Source organism: Terrapene carolina, unplaced genomic scaffold (assembly GCF_002925995.2).
Source record: "Terrapene carolina triunguis isolate 2854851 unplaced genomic scaffold, T_m_triunguis-2.0 Scaffold89, whole genome shotgun sequence".
Taxonomy (NCBI): Eukaryota; Metazoa; Chordata; order Testudines; family Emydidae; genus Terrapene; species Terrapene triunguis.
Genome location: NW_020664440.1, coordinates 21,045,908 through 21,071,012, shown reverse-complemented (window position 1 = coordinate 21,071,012; position 25,105 = coordinate 21,045,908). Strand labels below are relative to the sequence as shown.

The 25,105-nt window shown below is 47.8% G+C and overlaps 2 protein-coding genes across 3 annotated transcripts in view; one reads left to right on the top strand and one right to left on the bottom strand.

Annotated features, from left to right (window-relative positions):
* The window catches only part of MCM2 (minichromosome maintenance complex component 2), a 19,012-nt gene extending 18,324 nt beyond the window's left edge, over positions 1-688 (bottom strand). The window contains exon 1 of the mRNA XM_024220456.3: positions 683-688. Within this exon, the coding sequence (XP_024076224.1) occupies positions 683-688 (6 nt within the window). The remainder of the gene's footprint in view (positions 1-682) is intronic.
* Positions 689-2,803: 2,115 nt separating this feature from the next.
* TPRA1 (transmembrane protein adipocyte associated 1) lies at positions 2,804-24,713 on the top strand. 2 transcript variants are annotated; one of them, XM_024220669.1, is made up of 11 exons: positions 2,804-2,817; positions 10,768-10,976; positions 11,138-11,270; positions 14,141-14,227; positions 16,246-16,318; positions 17,333-17,412; positions 18,776-18,886; positions 19,518-19,578; positions 21,096-21,198; positions 22,011-22,091; positions 23,596-24,713. In XM_024220669.1, the coding sequence occupies exons 2-11, from the start codon at positions 10,780-10,782 to the stop codon at positions 23,828-23,830; spliced, it is 1,161 nt and encodes a 386-aa protein (XP_024076437.1). In that variant the 5' UTR covers positions 2,804-2,817; positions 10,768-10,779; the 3' UTR covers positions 23,831-24,713. The 2 variants fall into 2 exon arrangements, with proteins under 2 accessions (XP_024076437.1, XP_024076431.1); XM_024220663.2 differs by lacking the exon at positions 2,804-2,817 and adding an exon at positions 3,410-3,578.
* The last annotated feature ends 392 nt before the right edge of the window (positions 24,714-25,105 follow it).

The window sequence follows — 25,105 nt, the reverse complement described above, 5'->3', positions numbered from 1 at the left end:
ATGCCCGCACTTTTACAAGTGTCCACAAGTACCCAACACGTTTTTACACGTACCCAACTTCAGACACATTGTGCCTCATTTTCAGAGATGTCCTAATAAAATCCATGGGCTCATCCATGGGTGCTCAGCACCTCTGAAAATCAGGCCCTTAGGTGGCTCACGTTGGGCAACTAAAATCAGTGGCTAGTTTTGAAATGGCCCAAGTGTTTGGATCCAGGTTTGTCCGCCCCTAGGTGAGACTATGTATTGGGAAGTTCCATGGGATTGAGACGGGTAGGGAACCCTTCACACCCATCTGCTGGTCTGAATCCAGCTAAATGCTGTTTTTTACCATCTGATAACTGCCTGGTGGCTTGAGTGAAATGAGTTTTGTGAAATCAGTCTAATTCCTAGTGTAGGGATTCTCAAACTGGGGATCAGTTCGGGACCCCTCAGGGGGTGGCGAGGTTATTACATGGGGGGTCGCGAGCTGTCAGCCTCCACCCCAAATCCCGCTTTGCCTCCTGCATTTATATGGTGTTAAATATATTTAAAAGTGTTTTTAATTTATAAGGGGGGTCGCACTCAGAGGCTTGCTATGTGAAAGGCATCGCTAGTACAAAAGTTTGAGAACCACTGTCCTAGTGGAATGGTGACCAACAAAATAACAAAATCCACCACCACCAGGATTGCACTAACTGACCTCCATTTTTGGCAATCCCAGCAGATGGCAAGGATTGAATGAGCCAAGGAGACTGAACTCCCCTATCCAAGGCAAGGATGAGGCACATGGGTTGGTGAGAGCGAAGCTTGCCCTGCTGCAGCTCATGCTGTCCCTGTCTTGTGGATATAGGGCTACAGTCTCCAGGGTCATCAAGTCAGCACCTTCCACCAGCGCTAAAATATTCCAATAAAATGAGATTTCCTAGAACCAAAGTAGAGTGAATTGGAACAATTGGAGATGCCATAGTGACAGCTCTGCCAGGGGTCCACCAGAAGCTAACAAGGTTATACAAAGGCTGCTAAATTTCTCATCCTCTCAGGCAAGTAGCTGTTGTCTCACTTGATATTGTAAAATGCTTTGAGATTTATGGATGAAAACACTATTGTTATTGTTAATAATAATGCCTATGTTCTCATTAGAAAACCCAGGAAGCAAAATGAAAATGGTGATGACAACGTTGGAAAGATGAAGAGGTAGCACAGTGTCACACCTTTGAGTGTGCACCTATGTAAGCCGCAGACCTTAGAGGTGTGGAGAGCTCAATACTTATTGATTCTAGACAGTATTTATTAAGACTTAGGCCAGAGGACCTGTGAGAACAATGCGGCAGTATGGGTCAGCATGGTAGGCAGTGCCCTCAATGCACCAGCAGTCTAACCATTGTTAAATTTTTGTAGGCTTCATGGCAGAGGAGAGTTTTAAGGAGCAATTTGAAGGAAGATAATGAGTTCGTTTTGCAGAGATTTATGGGGAGCTCCTCCCAAGTGTGAAGGCAGTATGGGAAAAGCATGACCATGCTTGTTTGAAAATTTAACAAGTGGGCAATGGAGGCTGGTTGACATCTTGATAGTGAATGACAAGGTTAGGTGGGAGGGGATGGTGATGGGGATTGGTTGTCAAAGGTCTTGAAAGTGAAGACAAGTATCTTATGTTTGCTGTGGCCAATTTTTTTTTTAAAGTAGTGAGTGGAGGGATTCAAAGAAAGGTGTGAAATTGTCAAATCAGCAGGGAACTTCTAAAGGTGTGGGTGCTGGCTCAGCTGTATCCCGAGCCTCTGCCAACCACAGGCTCAATATAGCTCTCAATTAAATCAATGAGAATTGAATTATACTTCCAGAAAGCAAGATATAAAGATCTGAAGACAGTAGACAGACATTCTGCAACTCTTTGGACTATATGAGCCTATTTAATAATTCTTATTATATTACTTGTATTGTGACAGTGCCCAGAGACTCCAGTCAATATGATGGTCCTATTGACAGGGATCCAGCCCCGAAAAGCTTACAGTCCAAGAAGAAATTACAATGAATGGGTGGGGTGGGGGAAGAGGAATACCATCAAAAATAGATAAAATGTGTATATATGTTCTCTCTCTATATGCAAATATTAGCTCAACTGCCTCCCAACTTAGTCACAGTAAGCTGGTTAAAGTCTTGTAGTGATCCCAGCAGAAGTGGGTGTTGATAGATGAAAGGGTAGTTGCCTCAGTTACGGCTTTTGCCTAATGACTGAGACTACAACACAAATTATTCAACACCGCGTTCCTCTGGCAGCTTCCGTCTGGTGATCTCAAAGCATTTTACACATAACATCCTATGCAATCAAATTGTTTTACCCTGAAACTGCCCATGGCTCTCTCACATTAAGCTGTTTGGTTTAGTGTTGGGATCCATTATATTATCCTGACCTTTCCATCTGATTTCCAGTATTTTGCTTCTTTTCTTTTGCAATCCTAACCCAGTTCTCTCCATTAGACCCTCGTGCAATAGATCTTTCAGTTTGTACCTGCCCTGCTTTGTACCTTCCATTCTCTCCCCAGATCCTCTGCTTTCTCTTTACCCTCCATATTCATTGTGGCCCAGATTCTGCCACCTTTGCTCACCCTAGCGCCTTACTCCGAGTTCCCCACGCACTCTGCCAATACCCCTCGGTGCTTGGCAGGAGAGGGGTGAATTGTGTTCCTGCACCTTTTAGACCCTGACATTCCTGCAGGTCAAGTCCCGCCTCCCAGGGAACTCCATTGGTTCCTGTGGCCGTTTTGTTTCTCTTTTTGGCGAGTCTCTTGACCTAGGCGCCTCGTGATTGGGCGAAGAACTCCGGCCCAGAGATCCTCTGTAAATACCAATTCTAGGCCCAGACGAATAGGCCATTCCTTCCACCTCGCGGGAAGTTGAGTCCTCTCTGGCTTACATGGGCTCGTCGAGCCGCAGGAGACCCGACCCGGAGGGAAAGAGGGTGCCAGCGGAAGGGGGAGGGCTAGCTGACATGGGTAGGGTTGCGGCTCCCTTATGGTGTGGCTCTTGCGCGACGCTCCCCGGGCCCGCAGCCGGTGGAAGCGGTGGGGCCGGAGCCGCGGCTAGGGGATGGCCCGGCTGGGTTCCCGCGGGTGAGCAGCGCCTGGCAGCAGTAGGTAACGGGGGAGTGCGGCCGGGGCCCCGAGCCCGAGAAGGGGCTCCCCGTCGCCTGGCCGGCCCCGCCGGGAGAGGGAGCCCCGCAGCCGGCTGCCCGCCCGCCCGCGCCGGGCCCGGTGCCGACCCGGGAGGAGGGTTTCCCTGGGGCCAGCTCCGTGAAAGGGGGAGCCCTGCCCGGGAGCCCGGCGCCGGGCCTGAGGCTTGTGGGGCTGCAGGCTGGCACCGAACGGGGTTGCTGCCAGGCAGGCAGCCGTGGGGGGCGGGCCCCGCTGGTTCCGAGGGGCCCTGTTTGGACGCGGCTTGTTTCCGTGTAACTCGTTCTAGGCGCGGCCTCGCAGGGAAATAAGGCAGGGGCGAGTCGCAGCGGAGCTGGTCATTTCGGTTCCGGGTGCTGTGTAGCCAGGGCCCTGGGGACACCCTGGGCTTCAAACTCTTTTCTTACACGGAGGTCTCGAGCCTGGCTGGTCAGTGGGGGGCTGATAACAATATTCAGCTATGTTAAGGGCTGTTGGGACTGTGGACAATTGTTCTCCATGTCCACTGGAGGTAGGGCAAGAAGCAATGGGCTTGATCTGCAGGAAGGGAGATTTAGGTTAGATACTAGAAAAAACTCTCTAGCTATAGGGGAGTTAAGCTCTGGAATAGGCTTTGGAGGGAGGTTGTAGAATCCAGGTCATTGCAGGTGTTTTAAGAACAGGTTGGACAAACTCCTGTCAGGTTTACTTTGTCCTGCCTCAGTGCAGGGCCCTGAACTTGATGACTTCTCAAGGTCCATTTCAGCCCTGCATTTCTGTGATTCATATCCTGTCTCTTCAAGCCTTCCTGTGAGGAGGTACCCGCTAATATGAGAGCGATGAGCTTCTTAGGGGTTGGCTACATGCAGAAGTTGTATCTGTTTTTAAAATCACTTTTAAAAACTAAAATAATTGTTGCAGACCCCCATGTGGACACACCTGTATCAGTTAAAAACAAGTTACATAGGTTTAGTTTGTGCCTATATATTTACTAATACAAGCTAAATTGATATAATCCAGGTTTAAACTGACACAAGGGTGTCCACACAAGGGTTTTTACGGGTTTAACTACATCGCTTTAAAACAAACCTTTATAGCGAGGTAACTTAGGGTGTGTTTGGATAGTTTTAACATGCTAGCGGGAAGCCTAGGACTCATCCTGATCAGCTAACACATGTTAAAACTATAATTTGTTCTGGCTTCATTAGGATTTTAATGTAACGTATTACAGTTTAACGATACACCGTTTTTCCTGGTCTAGGCAGGTTCTTTGTGTGTAGGCAGGCTTCAATGGGAAATACCTGTTTATTCTGGGGATGTGTGTATGTTGGGGAGGTTGTTGCTGGTCTCAGGAGTTCTAAAGAAGATGAGAAATACTCTCTCTTTTTGCTAGTTGTGTTTTTTGAATGTACACTGGGTTTCATAAACCAGTAACTTCTAGCAGCACCTGCCTCGGTGCTGCTGACACTGGGAGCTTTCAGTGTTGTTTTTGAGAAACACTGAAATTGACTGCAAACCTCTTCCATGAGGAGTGAGTATTTCAAAATGGAAATCAAGCAAATCTCCTGGGCAGATGGAAGGCAGTGGCAGCTTGGCCCAGCTGTTGTTGGGAAGCACGAATAGCTAACTGCATCGTGTGTGAATTATAGCCATCATTGGGAGCCTTTATGTTAGCCTGCATATTGAGGATCTGTCTAAGAATGTACAAATACTATTCTTTTAAAAGCCTTTACTAAGAGGGAGTGCAGCTTTACTGTATGAAGTGGGAGAAGTTTGGGAGAATTCTTTATGATGATTATTGAACCCCTATTTGAAAATCTTTGGCATACCCCTGTGTTTCCAAACAAAGCTATTGTTATGACTGTAAACAGGATTTGACAATGATCTCTAACTGGCCTTCAGACTTGGCCTCTTAACTTGGGAGCAAGATTTACTTACAATTTAAATTTTAGGCCAGACTTTTCAAACTTGGGTGCCTCAAGTTCGATGTCTCTTTAGACACCTCATAGGTGGCCTGATTTTCAAACTCTTTTGGGAGTGGTGGGTACTCAGTGCCTCAGAAAGTTAGGTTACTTGTTTAGGTGCCTAAGTATGGAATTAGCTGTTTAACATGAGGCATACACATTTTAAAATGGTGGCCTGAGTTTCTTTCTTAATGGTCGGGCTTTGCTCCTACAGTGGGGCTCCATGCACACCCAGGACTCTGTTCACTCAGAGCTCATTGCAGGATCAGGACCAAACTTAAGATTTCTCAAAAAATTCTTTTGGATTTTAATACTGTTTTAGGTTATTTTGAAGGCAATTGATGTGTTGGACTTTAAATCTGCCAAGGGTGCACAAGCAGTCTTTCTTATTGAAGCTTTTTATTGTGGTACTTAATATGATCACTCCACAATGCCGTTTGCAATGTAGTTGAGCTCCAGGTAACCATTGTGAATGAAAACTAAATTCTAAATATTCTATAACATATGATCAGCTAAAAAATACTCATCGCTAACATGGAGCAAAAAATATGTGTGTGGTAATAAGGATGGGATACCCAGGAAAGAGAAATTGTTGAAACAGATGGCAGTGGTAACACTTGTGTGTGAGAGTATGTTGCATCTATTGTTAACCCTCACATACATCAGAAAACACTAGCTTTTAAAAACTAGATTGTTTTCTAAAGCAGTGGTTTTCAACCTTTTTTCATTTGCAGACCCCTACAAAATTTCAAATGGAGGTGAGGACCCCTTTGGAAATCTTAGATGTAATTAGGGGACGGCAGATCACAGGCTGAAAACCACTGTTCTAAACCAAGTCTGCTCTGGCATAGTCAAGTGAGCTCAAATGGCAGAATGCTAAGACCTTTCATCTCCAGTGTACGTAATATTTTGCAATTCTCTAGGTGTCTCTCATCAAAAGATCCTGAAGTACCTTACAGAATGTAATGAATTTAACCTTACAGCCCTATTGGAGAGGCAGATGAGGAATACCCCATTTTACAGATGGGGAAGCTGAAACATAGAGACGCTAAGTGCTTTGCCTGGGTTGTCACAGTGTTTGCATGACAGAACTGAGACTATAACCTGAGGTGCTATTCTCTTATGTGGTACGGTTCAGAACTTGCAGCTGAAGGGTGGGGGTGACTAAGACAGCTTTAAGTTGTGCTCCAGGCCACCAGCATAACACAGGCATAGGGGCCTGAGTTACCTAGTCTTCTGGGGCTGCTCTATGGCTGCAGTGCTGTTTGGGACTAAGGGGGGTTGGTGAGGTGGCCCTTTGGAGGCATCCTTACTGCCTGCACTGGGGCAATTTTCTTGTGGCTGGAACCAGGGCTTCTAGGGCCCATTTATTCTGCTCTGGTACTTCTGATGCGCGATGTAAAGGGGCTGGAGTGGGGGTGAGGATCTCCGGAGTCCTTCATTTGCTTTAAGCAGGTGGTCATCCTACCTTCCCTCCTCTCCTACATGGGGTATGTTGACTCTGTTTACTGCGAGTTTCTTTGCTACTCCTCTCACCCCTCCACGAGAAGGCAGCACTACCTTCCTGTCTGCTGTGGTAAGCTAAGGGATATTTATGAAGGACTCTGGTCATAACCTATGCTTCATTATATTGTGGGTTTGGGTCACTGTTGAGACTTCTGCTAATTATTTTTTTAGCATTGTGGTTTTCATTTCTTTCTTTTTAAAACTTGCTTCAAATTCTGATGTGAAATTGAAACTGGGAGGGGAGAGGGGAATTAAGTAAACATATTTCTGCCACTGGGTGGAAAAACCCATCTTGTGAGCTTGTCCCGTGGACAAAATGAGGATGCAGGAATTTTGAAGCAAACATTGATATGGTGACTCTTGAAAAGCTGTGTTTCAACCTTCCTCCCTCCACCCCCAATTCACCCCCCCCTTATTTTCACCTTTAAAGACATTGCAATAACAGTTGCTTTTAAACGTGGTGTTTGTTAGCACAGTTTTCTATGATCGGGGCTGCTTGTATGTGGAAAAGGCTGCTTATCGTGCCATGTAATGGATAAACAGGGGTTTCTAACATGGTTCTCAGAAAGGAAGAAAAATATTCTTTCCTCACCAGTCTGGGAAGGGAAACCAAGCTACAACTCTGCTAGCTGTGTAATTCAGCTGTAGAGGAGATGGGCCTTGAGAGATCAGACTGCTGTCCAGTAATTTCAGCCACAAACTTCATCTATCTTTGAAATTGTTAGAATGTCCTAATTCAAAATAAAATAAAATTTAAAAAAATCCACCTTTTTTTAGAGAGGGGGGCAAAAACATTTTTGTGTCACACCAACAATAACATGAGTGATCCATGCTTACTCCGTGACTAGGGCTTCAAGGCCTAGATCAATAATAATGGTAAGATCTAAATAGCCAGGCACACGTTCCTGTTGCTGTTGTCCCTTTTGAGTCCAGGGCTTGCTGGGCAGAGAAATTGATGCAGTTTAGGTCAGAATGGCTTCAGCTCTGCCCAAAATATGGGGAAGGAAGGGTGTGAATTGATTGGCTGTCTGACAAAGAAACACTTCCTGTAGGAGAAAGAAGAGGGACCTGGGCTATAGCACATTTTTTTTTTTTTTTTAACCTGGGTATAATATGATTTTGCCTCATCTACACAGCCTGGGCCAACCTAGGTCAGCCTCAACAGAGTTTAACAGCTGTGCAGCATGGTGGTGTTGGCAGTGTAGAAGGTCCTAATGAAACATCTCTCTCAATACATACAGCTGATTGTATTTCAGACTAGACTGGACAAAGCCCTGGGGAATATGCTGTTAAGGCGCAGTCCTGTGGTGGATGAAGGAGCTAAGACTATGTAGCCTAGAGACTGTTCCTGCTCCCATTGAAGTCAGTGGCAAAAATGCCCGGTGCTTCAATGAGAGCAGAGCAATTGATCAATTCACTATACTAATGTTCCTTAGTATAACCCCTAACCACTATAAACAGTGCCACTTAGCCTGGCTTGTTCCTCAGTGCTAGATGTCTTATTACTTTGCTTTTATATCGAGCGTCTTTGGAAGAAAAATAGGACAACTAGCATTTGCCCAGAACTAGTAGCCTGGTTGTGAAGCAGGCTCAGTATTGACATGCCCTTCAAGGCTTTGTGACTGTAGGTCTTAGATCTGGCCAGCCCAGCTCTGCTTATCACCACTGTGTTGTATTTGCATGATACCGGTGATTTTTAAGGAGAGGATCTGGCGTCTCTGGGATGCCCTCTACAAGAAAGATGTTTGTTCTTTCCTATTTAACTCCCAGACAGACTGATTTCTACCCAGGCTCTTTCTGCTTGGGGAAGGCAGGTCAGATGCTGTGTCCCAGAGTGGATGTCATTGGGGTGTCATGGTTCACAGTTGTTTTCATGACTCTCTCTCCCGTCCCTGCACTCATGGTGCTGTTTCTCCTCCCTTCGGCATCCTATTTTAAAAAAAAAGTTAGGCAGAATCTCTGCTATGCGGGTAAGCATGATGGTATCCACCCTTTCCTACCCAATTCTTGCCCTTCCTAGAGTGAAGAGGTCTGTCACATGTGTTAGGCTAGACGGATAGAGCAAAGTAATTAGAGAAAATGCCTGCTCCAGTGACTTGTCTACGCTGATTAGGAATTGTGGGAAGTGGAGAAGGTGAAATGTACCTCTTGGGGGAGGAGAAGGCGTCTCCATAATCCGAAGGTCACTCATTGGAACCTCTGCCAAACTAGGATTTTTGGCACAGAAATTGCCACCTCAGCACAAAGTTAATCTTCCCAAGAGTGTGTTTATTTAATGTTATGTACCTATGGCAGTGAAACATACAGTGATCATTAAAGAAATCCCCAACCCAACAAGTACCTGTTAGAATGTAGGGATAAAAAGTGGGTCTGTTAGCAGAGAGCTCCCCCACTTGCCTTGCCTTGTAAGCCCTGGAAAGGATCCCAGTTTTCCAGAAGAAAAAACAGCTCTGTGTATGAAAGTTTCAGGCAGAACCTTGGAAGGGTAAACCCTAAATGCTAAAAGGTTCAGCAGATGAGACAGAGCTGTGCCTCTCCTCCTCCCATCTGTGAAAGTGTCCATCTGCTGACTCCTGCTGCCAGCCTGTGGCAAAAAACCCTACCTTCCTAAATCCACTCATCCTGTCTGCTCACTTTCACAGTGCTGGCTGTAGCTTGAAGCCACACGAAGGGGAATTTTGTTGAGATTAATCCTGGATTAGCTACAGCAAACTGGCTGCCAAAGCTTTATCTGTACGTCTACACTGCAAAAAAACCCACCCCAACCCCAATAACCCTGCGATGGCAAGTCTCTGAGCCTGGGTCAACTGATTCGTGCTCATGTTCCAGGGTTAAAAATAGCAGTGTAGACATCCCTGCTTTGGGCTGGAGCCCAGATTCTGAGACCCTCCTCCCCTGAGAACTTTCAGAGCCCGAGCTGCAGCCTGAGTCTACACTGCTATTTTTAGCCCAAGAGTGTGAGACCCACGAACCTGAGTCAGTTGAACCAGTGTCTGAGACTGGCTACTGTGAGTGGTGGGTTTTTTTCAGTGGACATACCCTACCAGTGACATGTCTGCACCCACTACCCAGGGACATGTGGCGTTGTGATGACAGTAGGCAGGTTTTCTTAATCTCACTGTGCTCTGCGATGGCTCTGCTGGGGAGAGCTGGGTTCTAGAGAGAACAGGACTTTGCAGTTGTATTGCATCTTGTGTCTGTGAACTGTAAAGCACATTGCAAGGGTCGGGTTCTCATTCACACGGGGAAACTGCTGTGTAGAGAGGGGATTGGCTCAAGGTCATGCATCACTTCAGCTGCTGGACTAGTGACGCAATCCAGGTCTCCCGTCTCCCAGTCTGCTTTAACCCCATGACACATTATGTCCCATGAAGCATAGCATGACGCTGCCTCCCAGGCTGCGTTTCTCTGGTGGTGGACTGTATATAATTTGCATGTCTGTTTGTAAGTACTATGTGCATGAGCCCAGTTAGGACTGTGGTATGGTTGGGTTCTTAGAAGAAATCATGGAGCCAGTTTCTGCAACCCCACTGAAGTCAGTGGCCAGCACTTGGGATTTCATGGATGTGAGTGCAGAATTTGGCCCAATAACATATGAATGACAACTAATAACCCAGCAGGAGCAGCCCCTGGTACCAGAGATAGGTCAGGCATATAGGCAAGGAGAGTGTGAGTATGCATTCAGGGAGGGCAGGTCATATGATAACTGCCCACTCCCCTGCTGAAACCAATCTCATCTTCCTTCAAACTGCTAGGGAGAGGGTGTGTGGTACAGTGGACAGAAGAGGTAACTGTGACCCTGGGCTCCAGGGTTCTACACTTGGCTGTCCCTTAGTGTGACATTGGAGAAGTCACTGAATAACTGTTCTTCAGTTTCTACATTTATAAATTAGGGACAGTGATAGTAACCTATATCCGAGAAGCGGTGAGTGGTTTAGTTTGTTGATGACTGCTTGGAGATCCTTGGATGAAAAGGGCTGATGTTGGTAGTTTGCGGTAGTGAGTAGGATGCAGTTACATAGGGTCTAATGTCAGGGACGCTCTTTGCTGATCTTCCTGCTCAGTTGATTTAAGGTTGCTTTTTGCCTTCATGTTGGTGGTTCTGTGTTGTAACATGCTTGGTCTTAGCACCCATTGTGTGTGACTCTAACTCTCTGTCCCATGTCCAGAGCAGAGGCAGGATGTCCCAGTCCGTGACGTCTGTGGTGAGGTTCTCCACGTATGACAATATCACCCACTCTGTTACCAATGCCCTGGTTATGGCCTCAGATAATGTGACGGCTCTGCCCCAAACAACAACGTGGGCAATCAACGACACCAACATCACTGTGCCACACAAGTGCCTGCTCTTGCTATATGAAGACATCGGGAAGTCCAGGTGAGGTGTAGGAGCTGGGGCTGGACCTTGTCCAGGAAATGATGGCTTTCCCTCTCAAGTGTGGGAGCAGGGGAAAGTGAGGCTGGCGCCTGCCTCTCGGGGGGGCGGGAGGGGGGAATCATGCAAATGCACTTTTAACTATTTTATTTTACTTTTTGCAGAGTCCGCTATTGGGACCTTATGCTTCTGGTTCCCAATGTGCTTTTCTTTGTCTTTCTTCTCTGGAAACTGCCCTCTGCCAGGGCCAAGATCCATGTCACCTCCAGCCCCATCTTTACTACCTTCTACATACTAGTGAGTACCAGCACTGCTCTCTGAATTGATTGGGGAGTGTTAAAGTGGTGTGTGTGTTTTTGTTTTTTGTCTGCCCTCACCCGCCTCCCCAGAACATTTATCGTTTGGGGAGAACCTGAGTCAGATCCCTTGGAGGTAAAGCCCTTTGGCTCCTGCATAAACATATAGGTTTTCTTTTTAAATTAAGATTCACTGTTAGAAATGGGCACAGAGCTTCAGAGTTTGGATCCGGATCAGGATTCCTCTTCTCTGAGACTTGGGGAACGTTTGGATCTGGGATTTTGGGTTGGGTCTTTCTCTACCATTAAGTGACTCGTTTTTAATCTAGCACAATTTTTTTTTTACTTCACCTTACTATCTAGTATCTTATATCTTCCCTGCTCATTGCCTCTCTTACCATAAGTCACATTTAAAACAACACTAACTTTTCACTGAGATATAGTGGAAGCAAATCCCCTGAAAAATGAAATGCATGAAGCTGCCAGAAAGAGACTGCACATTAGTTAACCCTCTATAGAAAATCCTGATGTGATGGGTTCCAGTTGAGCTCCTGGAACCTAGAGATCCCAGCCTGGGAATTCCTCTCGGAGGCAGCGGGAAAGGGGCTGCTTGTTCCAGTTGGATGGCCCAGCTTTGGTTCTGAGAGCGTTCTCATGGATTCTTGGTGATGTGAGTTTGGAGGGTGAAAACAGAACATGTGGATGAGAACAGTCCTAGTTCTCAAATACGTAGGATCTCCTTTCCCGTTCCACAGTTTAAAAAGTCACATGCAGCCTCTAATCAGGATAGGAAAGTCTCTGTAGTAGCTACTGTTTCTGTCAGCCGTGCTGCCATTGGTGCATGGTGTAAGTGCAGCTAGGGACCTGACTGGATTAAGTGTGTGGATGAGGTTCATGAAGCTACTATCACGGGTGTGCAGTCAGGCCCCTGCCTGCCTCAAAGCAGCATGCATATGTCTTGTCTGTCAGTGGGAGTAATGCGGCAGCAGTACAGTGCCCTGCTGGACAAAGTTCACCTTGGTAGAGAGAAATGCTTGTTTATACATGTGCAAGAGGAGAGGGGTCTTTCCTCAAACTAGGAACGAGTAGTAACAGACAAAAACCAGGAAGTGTGAAAAATTGAGGCCAAGATAATAGCAAATCTAGTCTCAATCTGTAATTGGAAGTTCTGAGCTGTGGAAAGGGGGTACAGTCAAGTAATGCAGGCCCAGAATGTCAGGGAGCGGCTGGTGGTGGTGGTGGTAGGAAATCTTAGAACAATCTAATAATTAGAAAAATGTCCAGGAATTTTTAAAAGCATTATCAATAGTTTAAAACTTGGATTTAAACCTTTCCCAGTGCAACTGGCTCAGCAGGGAGCAAGTGCCATGGAACAGAAAAGTGCAACTGACCAGAAACTGAAGGAAAGAAACAAAAGTGAAACTTGTCTAGACTGTTGGCTTTGGGAGGAGCAAAAAGGAACCCAGCAGCAGAGACAGTGAAAAGCATATCTCCATTTTATAATCTCGGGTATACTGGTAGGAAAAAGAGGATATAAAATGTTTCCTTTGAAATCAAGATTTGTAAATTGACAGTGTCCCTTCAGACAACTCTCTTTGTCTGGTTTCTAAAAAGTGAATGAAGGTTCTCCTCTCTCAGGGCATGGTGCAGCCTGTTGGACTGGTGACAGGCTAAAGACAGCCTACATCTCCTCTTGCCTCATCTCAAAACCCACCTGAAGAGTCACATTAGTACGATTTACTGCTTCCTTACTGAGCTGATGCAGTTTCTTTATACTTAAAAATAAGTATGGGCTTTGAGGAGAGGCCGGTCTTTTGCCCCTTAGAGCAGTAGCAAAGAAGATCCAGTTCCCATAAAGGGGAGGAAAATATGACTGCTAAACTGGTGCCATGGAGCATTCAAAGATTTTACTTCTCAGAGCAACTTTTCCCCAAACCTTGCACTCCAATGAGTAGCAACACTGCCTTCTCTCCTGGGGTTGCACTCCTCCCCACACCTCACTGCAAAGATGTCCTTCAGAGCACCCACTGGGATGTAAAGCTGGAATGCTCAGGAAGGTGCTATGAAGATCTGTAGTAGGTGGTACGCTTCAAAACACCCGTGCAGTATGCTTTATGATATAGTCCCCCCCGGCTCACCGTCACTGTGGAAAGGCCAGTACAGCTTGTGAGCTGGTTAATCAGATTTGACCTTTTCCCCCTATTGGGATAGGTTTAGCCACTTCATATCCCTAGAGGATTAGCATAATTTAGCCCACAACGCTGGCAACTCTTCTTGGAAAGACTTGTTTTCAGAAACTCGAAAGCCCTTGGCCTCAGCTAATTTCCCATCTTCTGCATTCTTGAGGGCTGCCAGTGTTTAATGAATGGACTGTGGAGCTCTGCTTTATAACAGATCTGAAGTCTGTTATCTGATATCCTGTGGTATCTGTTATCTGGTGAGCTCTGTATATTGAGTCACACTAGGCCCTTGCCCTCATCATTGGGAGTGGTATTTTTGCTGATTGACTCTTTACCTGGGCTGAGGTGGTGGGAATGGGGAAAAAAAGAACTAGCTTCTTGGACCCTGGAGAGCCCCCCCCCCTAAAGACTGGAAGAGGCTCCTTTCACTGGTTGTTGAGGGAAATTACGCGTTCATTCCTTCACAGGGTCTAAGCCTGCTGCCTATGCAATACTCACACCAAGTACGCCTAGGGAGAGGGAGACCAGCCCCAGGACTCTATCTTGGATCTCTGACTCAGAAGTCCCCGAGTATTAACTGTTAGGCTTCCAAGCTAAGGTGGAAACTGGTTCCTAGAGCAGAATTCCTGATTATCATCTTGGGCAATGTGCAGCATATAGGCACTAGCTCACCTTTGCTTTCTTTTCCTAGGTGTTTGTGGTGGCTTTAGTTGGGATTGCTCGTGCTGTTGTCTCCATGACAGTCAGTGCCTCTGATGCCGCCACAGTTGCCGATAAGGTGAGTACAGCACTGACCCTCGACACTTCTGCATTGCACAGTTATGGCCCTTGTGATTAACAGCTTCCTGTTTACATGCATACTGGAAGAATGTTTTTATCTGCAACGTTCATGGCATGTGGATACTGTGGAGTCTCATTTTGATAACCATATCCAAAGGATCACAGCATCCAGATCTGTGGAACAATGAACTTCCTAAATAACACATCAATAGTAGCGAAATCTCCATCTTGCAAGGAGAGAATGAATCAGCGAGGCATCTTGATGCTAAGCCAGGTCCTCCTACAATTGTCTAATGACTGGCAACACCCAGACTTTAATGTCCCTGGCTGCAGTCTTGTGAAAAATGTAGGGTACTTTCCTGTGTGCTGAGAACAAACAACATTGAAGTCCATTGTGATCCTAATAACTGAATGTTTCTGGATCAAGCAAAGGGCAAACAGGAAATGTCTTTGTAAAGTAAATTTTGTTCTAGAGAGTTAAATGATTACCACAAGGGGGCATCCCCTAAATCAAATGCTCTGTAGCTCTTGTGTTGTTGGAGGCAGAAGTTCAACCTAGAAAATGTAACCTTCTCTAGGCAGAGTTCCCTGGGTGCCCTTGTAGTTTCTAGGTTCCCTTTCTCCCTGACGTTCCTTGTGGCAGATCACTGCTTTTTAACACGCTACTTGTTGTGAGTGACTAGCTAGATCACAGTAATCTTTTTCCTGAGCCTCTGCTGTATGCATCAGGGTCTGAACATTAAATAAGGGATGAGATTTCATGAGAGTAACTGTCTGTGCCTCTGTTCAGCTCTCTGCTGTTTGTGGTGCCGGGAAATCATGGAGGGACATAGATATCCTGTCCCGTACTCCCTACAGGGGATGTGCTGTTACGTGGCTTTGCAAGATCGGGTGCTATAACAGGAGGTGCATCTTTTTTTAAATAGGAATTGCTGTTGTGCAACTGGTTTCTGAAGTCTATGAGTATCTTCCCCATGGGCTATACTGGCTACTCCTGAAACTCCTGGGTCCTAATCCCAGATATGCCGCTGCTTCACCGTAGGGGAAATCATTTCATCTCTCTGTGTCTTGGTTTCCCTGTCTGTGAAATGGAAATAATAATTACCGGTCCCTTAGGGAGCTTTAAGGGTTTATTATGCTTTGAGATCCCTGGATAGGCAGCACCAGAGGAGGGCACTAGAATTTTTGCCAGCCATAGATTTGCTGCAGAATAGCCCCAATAGTCCTAGTTTCTAAGGTGATGAAGACACATGTTGTTTGGGTTGGCAGTGATTGGGAATGCAGCAGAGATGACACCCCCTGCCCCAGAGGGAGGGCTTTAACTATGCTGAAGTGGGGCCACTTTCTCAGTCCTACAGATGGTGTAGCATTCATTCCCACTCAGTCCTTCTCTGCTGGGTGGGCAGTGTGTGCAGTGCTGGGCCTTGTGGCAAGGGGTATAATTGGGGGGATTAGTTCATTTTCGGCACCTTCCTCTGCAAAGGGTGAGGAAGGTATATGGCAGGGGTGGCCAAACTGCAGCTTGTAAGCCATTTGTGGCTCTCTTATAATTACAGTGCGGCTTGCAGAGCCCCACATTCTCCACCTGCCAGACTGGGGTGCGGGGGAGAGGTCAGGGCTTCTGCCCTGAAGTGAGGTGGTGGCGCTAGGGGCTTCTGCCCCATGGGGAGGGGATTTAAGGGCTTCAGCCCCACAGGAGGCACCCGGTGGGGCTCAGGGCTTCAGCCCTGCTCTTGCTGAAGCCCCGAGCACTGGCAGGCACCTCCCAGGGGGCTGAAGCCCTGAGCCCCACCATCCTGCCGCAGGGCAGAAGCCCTGAGCAGGTGCGCTCAGCTCTCAGACTTCTGAAGATTATCATGTGTGGGTCGGAGGATTAGTAAGTTTGGCCACCCCTGGTATATGGGAACGATTTGCTCCATCTGAAGTGTGTCTTCCCCTCGGGCAAGGAGGTGGCGTATCGCTGTATAAACTTCCCCATGGCTCCTGGCCCTCCTGACCCTGGTCTTTGTCTCTTAGATCCTGTGGGAGATCACAAGGTTCTTCCTCCTGGCCATTGAGCTGAGTGTGGTGATCCTAGGCCTTGCCTTCGGTAGGTGCCAGAAGGCTTCCTGCTTTCCAGTGCTCCGGATGTGTCTCTTCCCTTCTGTGAGGTGGTGTGTGCAGCCTGGCCTCTGCCTGCAGGGGAGCGGGGGTGGGGTAATCCTGTGAAGCGGGGCATCACTAGAATAAAGATGGGAGACAAGTAAGACTCTTGTTATTGGAAATGACCTGAAGTGTCATTTGTGCCATTTCCTGTGTGGCTCATGCAGTTGCCAGGACAGCACACGAGTGTTGGAGTCACACATGCGCTTGTGGTGATGGTGCATGCAAATTGGGGGAAGGAGAGGATGCTGGTGCACAAGCGGACGTTTGAAAATGTCCCCTCCAGCATGCAAATTCTTCCCACAGGCTTCTGAAAGTCATTACTTTATTTGCTTGAACTCCACTGTCTTTGGGAGGGAGATTCCTCCAGGGCCCTTCTATCCACCTCCTTTTGCTGCCTCTTCCCGGGCATGGGCAGGATGAAGCCTCCTCTGCAGCTTGTCAGAGGTGCTTTCATTCGAGCCCAGGGAGATGCTCCTTAGCGTCGAGTAGTCCTCAGGTGCATGTGTGTGCTCATAGATGTTTCTGTCATGCTCATCACTGCAGTATCTAAACACTGGATCTCCCACCCCGGAGGGCTCACAACCTCGATGCAGGTTCTCCCAGATGATGTTGGCCATGACTTGACTCCTCCTTTAGCTGTTCTGTGAAGAGAAAAGTTTCCAGCAGTTCTGTGTAGATAACATTTCTGCTTGCTCTGACTTGTAACCTTACTGGAAGTTGCTTTTCTGGGGTGGGAAGGAAGCAGAGTCAGAGTCTCCTGTTTTATAGATATGACATGCTGAGCCCTGTGAAAGGCTTAAGCAGTCTGGGCAATAATACAGCTGCTGTGAGTTAAATGAGCTGTAATCCTCCTACTGGGGGTGCAGGTGGACAAGGGCTTTCTAGTGTGACAGCAGCTCCTGGAGACAGCTGATGTGGTGAGGGTGACTGAAGTATGATCTCTCCTTGCTCTTTTCAGGTCATCTCGAGAGCAATTCCAGTGTCAAGCGTGTACTGGTGATCACCACAGTGTTGTCACTGGCTTACTCTGTTACCCAGGTGAGCACACTGGGGCCTGCAGGCTAGTGCTAGCGAAGGAGAGCACGCTTTTTGATGTTGAGCAGTGTTTGCCTGGGAAGAACTGGCCAGCTGTGTGGAGAAAGGGGTCTGTTGCTTTGGAGTCTGGGGGGGAAAGAAGCGTAGCTACGAGTAATCTCCATTCTGCAAGACTGGAGCCTTTCACCTCTAGTGCAGTGGACTGAAAGCAACCCAAGTCAAGGGGACTGGCTGGCTCAGTGGTGGGTCAGGGAATCAGATACCAGGTTAGGGCGGGGACTGGCTGGTTGAAGGGATTTGAGGAGTGGGTGCTGGAGCTTTTCACATCTAGGGAATTACTTCCAAATCCAGTCTTTGGTTCCATCCTAACTCAAAGGAGAAACAGGACATGCTTATTGAACTAGAGCTGTCCAGTGGGCCCTCATAGCCTCAACTCTCCTGCCTCTTCCTGAGCTGAGAGCTGCCACTTTCCATCACGTTACCACTTGGTATATTAGCTGTGTCTCGCTCTCTCTAAACAATGTGCTGTGTGTCTGGGCATGTTCTCATCTTCACTAGTGGCAGTACCAGAGTAACAGGGCAGTCATTGTTCAGTGTTCGGACTCTCACATACAGAGGCAGTGAGCTGATTGTTACCACATGATACGCTGGAAGAGCCTCATTAAATACCAAGTGGCTGAGCTGTATCTGGATTCAGTAACTCCCTCTTTCTCTTCATTGTCTGTGCAATCAGATTTCTGTCTAGCCTGCTTTCAGATGGGCTCCAGGTATATGAGACTGGGTCTCCTTTCCCAGCTGTGCACAAGTGCAAGGGTTTTACAGATTGGATCTTACAATAGGAAGAGTCAGTTCTGGAGGAGGGAATACGGCACTTGCCATTCCCGGTCAGACCAGTGGTCCTTTGAATCCAGTCTCCTGCTTCCCATCCATTCTGTCTTCTGGGACATCACAGAAGCTGTTCTCCTCCAGACCCAAACACTGTGGCTGGTCCCCTGGCTTGCTTGCTCCCCAGGCCCCAGAGGAGAAGTCTCTCCTCGCAATAACATGCGATTGCACATACATTCAGATGGCTGCTTATCTATTGCTAAACAGACACCTACCCTTGCCACTTCCTCCCCCCTCCTTCTGCTCTATTGGAGTCCTGTGGCTCCCCAGCTTCTCACCACATCTCATCCACTGTCTTCCTAGATGAGGCTGAATTGCCTGGGGGGAGGGGGAGAGGGAGGAATGTGTGAGCAATGCAAAGTGCAGGGTTCAGTGGAGCAGTTGTCTGAGCATGTGTAAATGCAAATATACTTTGTCCGGTGTCCTGTGGTGGTGTGTGTGTGGGAGATAGAGCGGTCTGTAATGCCTTTCTCTCTGTTAGGGGACACTGGAGATCCTCTACCCTGATGCTCACCTCTCAGCGGAAGACTTCAACATCTATGGCCATGGAGGAAGGCACTTCTGGCTCGCCAGCTCCTGTTTCTTCTTTCTGGTAAGGACAAAGCACGTTCTGACCCTCCCTGAGACACATGGAAAGACAGTTTGGAGAGGTATCAAATTGATACCTCTTCTCTGGTAAGTGTATCTATTATCTCTGCTTACCTAGCTGCTTGATGTCTTCTAAACAGCATAGTGAGACTTGGGTCCAAGTAGTCAAATGCAAAACCACAGGCACTAGACAGCTCCCGGCTCCCCAGAGGGACCTGTTCATTCTCTTGTAACTCCCTGCATGCAGTGCTGGAACTGGGAACACCTGGGAGTTGATGCCTCTCAGAGGGGTAGGGAGGGCAGCTAAAGATTGGGTAGGAGGGACTCCATTTCTGGCAGCAAAATTCTAACTCTGCTTGATGCCTCTTCCCAGTGTTCCAAAGTGAAGAGCCCCTAAAGGCCTGAGCCAGCAAGGTGCTGAGCACCTACGGCTCCTACTGGCTTCAGTATCAATGGCTTTGGTTCCCTGTATCCCCTTCCTTTTCCCTGTGAATTCATATTTATATGGTGCCAATGGGGTCCCTGGCACTTTGCACACCCACCACTCCCTTGAGACTTTAGCAGTTTAACCCCAAGCCAGCGGTAGAACAGTTTGCAAGGGGCAAGGACCTAGCTGTCTCCTTCTGCCTCAACAGGTCTATTCCTTGGTGGTGATTCTTCCAAAAACTCCCCTGAAAGACCGGATTTCTCTGCCATGTAAGTGGACACACCAGGCTTCATGTGGCATAGCCAGTCAATGCTGGGACAGAACCATGTATTGGGGGTGGGGGTTGGTTTGCATTTTCCTTAGGTATCCCCTGTAACCAAATCTACAGCAAATACACACGCCCCTACTCAACCAGTGACTGGGACATTGGGTATGTGGCCGGGGATTGAGTAGAGGTTCACTGCTCAGTGGGATCTCCATTTTCTGGGTGGTTTGGAGCTACTGTAGGTTGGTGTAGCTGGTCAGTATTAGCCCTCCAGCTGCCAGCACTTTTTCATACTGGCAGACAAAAATGTCCTAGCACAATGGGATGTACGTAGGTATCCATGGTAAATGAGGGTTACTTTGGGGTTCTGTAAAGCACAAGTAGCTAATTCTTGAGTGGTGAAATCCCTGCACGGTGGCACGACTTGCATTTCAGTCTCTCCCTCCTGAGATGACAGAGGGTGAGAGGGCATGTTTGTGTCCTCGCTGTGACCATCAAGGTATTGAATGCAAACAATGGGGCTTTTCCATTATCGTGGGAGTGGGGAGAGGTGTAATGTGTTGTAAGGTGTGGTGAATACCACAAGGAAGGGCTTGGCTTCTGAAAGGTAAAGCCCCTTGTGTAGCACATGAGGTTACATCATCTTGGCATACAGCTGCTGTCTGGCCACTTGGGAAGGAAAAACTCTAAGCTTTCCAGACTGACTGCTTGGGAGTTGCTAATCAGTCTTGTCTAGTTTGGCAACTCTGCCATTTTTGTTAGTGTGATACATCTGTAGCATCCTGAAATGGCTGCAGTATCTGAACTAGGGGATGGGTGGTTCAGGTTATTGGAATACTTCCATTAGATTATTCATTCTTTAAATGAAAAAAAATTGTCAAGGTGATGCTCACCAAAGCAAGAGGGCATGCTGCAGGCAGGTGCCGGGCAGGCTTCGCCAGGCCACAGCTCTGCCGATGCATCTTGCTCCAGATCTGCAGTATCCCCTACTATTCCAGTCTTTGCCTCTTTCGGTTCTGCTGATACCCTCACACCTGATGCAGAGTGCCCCTTGTCTGTCCTCCATGCAGCTTTACTAATGCCCTTCATTCCTGACCCACAGCACCTCTTCCGGTTCAATCACAGGCCGTTGTGTCCAAGATTTGCCACCTGTGCTACCCATTTGTTTGCCTTGTGACCAACACCGGGTCAACGTGCCCAGCTGTAACAGGCTTGCATGTGTTGCCTTGACACCACCCTTTTTAACTCCACCTTTTTCTTGATGATGCATGAGCCTGTGGTTTCATCCATTATACCCTATTAACCTCCTGGCACAAGATGTGGTCTGGGGAAGGAATATGGGACATGGACTTCCTGCATTCCAAGCATTCCATAGCGCTTTCTCTTTAAATGTTTAACACACTTGCCTTCCACACGTGGGTTGTGTCTCTTCCATCAAGCAGTGTGTGTCTATCATGATCCAGTATTCAGTCAGTGCTGGTGGGGTTAGATTTCATCCTTTTGTCCTTGTCTGTCTTACAGCTAGGAAGAGTTTTTATGTCTATGCTGGAATTCTCGCTCTGCTGAATCTGGTGCAGGGCTTGGGCAGCGCCCTTCTCTGTGTGGATATCATAGAAGGATTGTGGTATGTATGCAGGGGGCCCCAGCATCCTGCCTGCTACTGTAGATGGGTCCTTGGGTTGGCAGGAGGAAGAGATGTCTGTAGCCCAATTAAGACTTATTTAATGAGTGCCTTGCACCACCTTCTCCCCCTGCCCTAGGCACAGTCCTGGGATAATGAGCTTCCTGACTGTCCTTAAAAAGAAATAAAGCAGTTGGCATGAATTAAACAGTACTTCTGTTAAGATCTCCCTGTAGGAGACACCAGGAAAAAACAGTGCAGGAAGCTACTGGGAATGAGGGGTTTGTGGATTTGTTCCTTAGTTCTCTCCACACGGGCCTCTTGTGCTAGGGTTGGGCAGCACCTTGTTTCCATTGATGACTAGCCATTGGCTTCGTCTTGTCTGGGGTTTTCACAGTGGGCGAGACCATGTTCAGTAGATATTAATAGAAGACATGGAGACAGACAGTTTCCCCGAAGTAGAGTGGGGACACCGCTTGAGTTGTGCTTTGGAATTGGCAGGATCTGCTATGGGGTGCAATGCCCTGCTATTAAGGAGCTCCCCCAGAGTTTAAATTGTGATGTACTGGACTGAGACACTTGGGGCCTGCTGGTTCTGTCCTTGGGGGCCTGGGAGTGGTGAGGCTTTGGTGGCAGAACTCGTTCATTTGCACCAAGGTCATGTACTTGTTTCATAGAAGGTTCTTCCTGCTGTTCTCTCCTCCCCTCTCCCCCCCCCCGTATGTCTTTGACACTCTGGATAGAATGGGGTGGCATGGTTGTGTTCATTAGACAGCAGACGCTAAATGGCTGCTTGTTTCCTCTTGCCTCCAAAGCTGTGTTGACGTCACCACGTTCCTCTACTTCAGCTTCTTTGCACCTCTCATTTATGTGGCATTCCTGAAAGGCTTCTTTGGGTGAGTAGCCAGACCAACAGGGGGTTTTGATGTCAGTTGATCTTTGTGCCCAACTTGCCCCATTTATAAAATAAAAGCAGTGGAAGGAGCAGTGGGTAAGGACTCAGGAGAACTGGGTTCTGTTCCTGGCTGTGGCGGTTGTTCCCTATGGGATCGTGGGTAAGTTACTTCCCCTCTCTGGGACTACGTTTCTCCATCTGTATAATGGGAATAATACTTAAACTACGCACAGGAATTTGTCAGGATTAAGCTGTTAATGTCTGCAAAGCACCAGTAAGAGCTAAATTGTTGGTCACTGAAATGAATAATCGATTGATTAGTGGGAGCCTGAGTCCCACAGCAGGATTAAGTCAGTATCTCGGCTCCTGGATTTTCTGATGGGTTTAGAGAAACGGTTTGTGGATTAGCTAGCACAGGGATTGGCAACCTTTGGCACGTGGCCCATCAGGGAAAGCCCCTGGTGGGCTAGGCCAGTTTGTTTACCAGCAGCGTCCGCAGGTTTGGCTAATCGCAGCTCTCACTGGCCACGGTTTGTCATCTCAGGCCAATGGGGGCTGCGGGAAGGGCGGCCAGCACATCCCTCGGCCCGCGCCGCTTCATGCAGCCCCCGTTGGCCTGGAGCAGCAAACCGCGGCCAGTGGGAGCTGCGATTGGCTGAACCTGTGGACGCGGCAGGTAAACAAACCGGCCCGGCCCACCAGGGGCTTTCCCTGATGGGCTGTGTGCCAAAGGTTGCCAATCCCTGAGCTAGCATGATGGATATCCAAAACCAGAGGCTGGGAACTCCTTGCACATCCCTCTGCCCCTCACTAATGCTCTCTGAGTAACTGATTCTTGGGCTTGAGGTGCCACTGTGTGGCCAGATCAAGCAAGTGCAGTGTCTTCATCTTACCAATCTTTCAAGAACAGGACACAACAAAACACAGGCATGTTTGTGTGAATCTTGCCAGTGGGGGAGGAATAAGCAGATTCTTAACCCCATTTAAGGGCTTGAAGTACTCTCAGAACAAGTAAAACTGTCTCTGGGGCCTCATATGCAGTCTGGAGGGGGCTAAGTTTGGTTTGGAATTGGTTGTAGATGGAAACTGCTGGTTCTTCGTATAAAAATGCCTCCTTTCGGAGCATGTCTGAAATCCCCTGGAGGAACCTTGAGGGGCAAGCCTGGCCTCATTTAAGTCCGTGGGAAAACTCCCGTTGATTTCAGTGGCACCAGGATTTCACCAATGGTCTTTAGGAGCTAAATGTGCTGTGATGAGAGCATATTCCTCTACACGCCGCATTCCAACCATGGCTGTTCAATTGTAGCTCTGCCGACGTACCTCATTGCTGAGCTGCAGAGCCCCCTGCTGTTTCGATCATGGAACTCTCCCGTTGGTAGCACCATGGGGTAGTGTGCTCTGGCTGACTGTCCTTTAGGACAGTGCAGGTTCCTTGTAGCTACTGTTGCGTCTCTTGTGATACTGCAGCACTTAACAAGGATCTTAATTCTTTTCCCTGACTCCAGGTCTGAGCCGAAGATCCTTTTCTCCTACAAATGCCAAGTGGACGAGCCTGAGGATGTAGATGTGCACCTCCCCAATGCCTATGCTGTGGCCAAGAAAGAGGGCGTGGATTCCAGCTTCTACTCCAGCACCCAGATTGACACCACAGCCTACCTGGATGATGTCGCCTCAATGCCCTACCACGTGGGCAGTGTCAACAGCATTGACAGTGACCGCTGGAAAGCCATCAATGCCTAAATCAACCCAGACCCCCAGGACGATGCCACCCTCCCTGATCACACAGCTGCTAGGATGTGCATTACAGATGGTCCTCAGTCACTTGATGTGGCTTTTCCCTCTTCCCCTGGGCTTTAAAAAACCCATTGTGGAACAAAATGGCTCCAGCCCTCCCAGAAGGACCTTTTGTATCTTCATGTGATAACAGCCTAGACCAGCTTTGTTCATAAATATCTAAATGCTGAACCTTCCTGATCCTTGGTGTTCCAGATGTAGCTGTGACCCAGAAAATGGGCCTGGCTGGCACCTGTTCCCTTTCAGTGACTGAAAACACTTGTGTAACTGGGAGGGGAGTGGGATTTTGGGGTGGGCGAGATGAGATTGGCTTCTCCAGGGTGCATATGTGCGAAGCATTCAGCACATGGAGCCAAAGGCACTTTCATGGGCTGTCTCAACAGGTCCCATTTCCCAAGTCATATTGCATTGTATTGTAGGAAGAGCGCTGTATGGAGAGAGGAAGTCTGGGAGAGCAGGGCTACTCCTCAATTCCAGCAGATACTGATGGAAATCATGAACTGTAGTAAAATGGGAATTACAAGGAGTGTTTTGGGCGTGTATGGGAGAAGGCTCACTGATGAGCGAACTGTTAAATGTGTCCTGTGACCATTACAGGGGCACTGTCTGGGATCTGGCAGATCAGCTATATCCTGGGTCAAGGAAAGAGACTTTTAAAGAGCCAGCATTGCTGTCTGTTGGGGAGACAGTGGCTATGGAAGGGTCTCTGAAGACCATGCTTATGCGCAACTGAACGCATACTGTGAACTTGCAGTGTCAAGCGGCTATGTATTTTACACTGAATTAGGGTTGAATTTTAAGAATAAATTGGCCAAGTGTGAGTTTTTCAGATCTGCACTCTGCTTTACAATCCTGGCTGAATTCCAGAGCTCTAAGAGGGCTGTAGAGGAGGAAGCTTTTTGGCTCTGAAGATGAAGGCTCCAGAGGAGTTCAGCTGGTTGAGGCAGAGCAGAAGCCCCAGATGAGTCCTGGCTGCCAATGACCAATAACTGGTGAACTCTGGGAAGCCACCAGAGTGCTAGGATCAAGGTGACTAGTATTTTAGGTTGGGAGGTAGATGGGATGCAGTCAGACAGGCAAACTGCTACTACTTCTGTGGCAGCTTCCCTCTCCTGACCTGTGGTGCATTACAGCTTGCAGCCTAGCACAGTCACACTGGCCTGAACAGATTTTATAGCTGGATGTATTGAAAATATTTCCTTGCACTTAGAACGTGGTTCT

Coding starts and splice junctions, on each gene's coding strand:
- TPRA1 (XM_024220669.1), top strand. CDS start 10,780: ATGTCCCAGTCCGTGACGTCTGTGGTGAGGTTCTCCACGTATGACAAT. Junction 19,579..21,095: donor AGACCGGATTTCTCTGCCAT/GTAAGTGGACAC, acceptor TCTGTCTTACAG/CTAGGAAGAGTTTTTATGTC. Junction 22,092..23,595: donor TTCCTGAAAGGCTTCTTTGG/GTGAGTAGCCAG, acceptor CCCTGACTCCAG/GTCTGAGCCGAAGATCCTTT.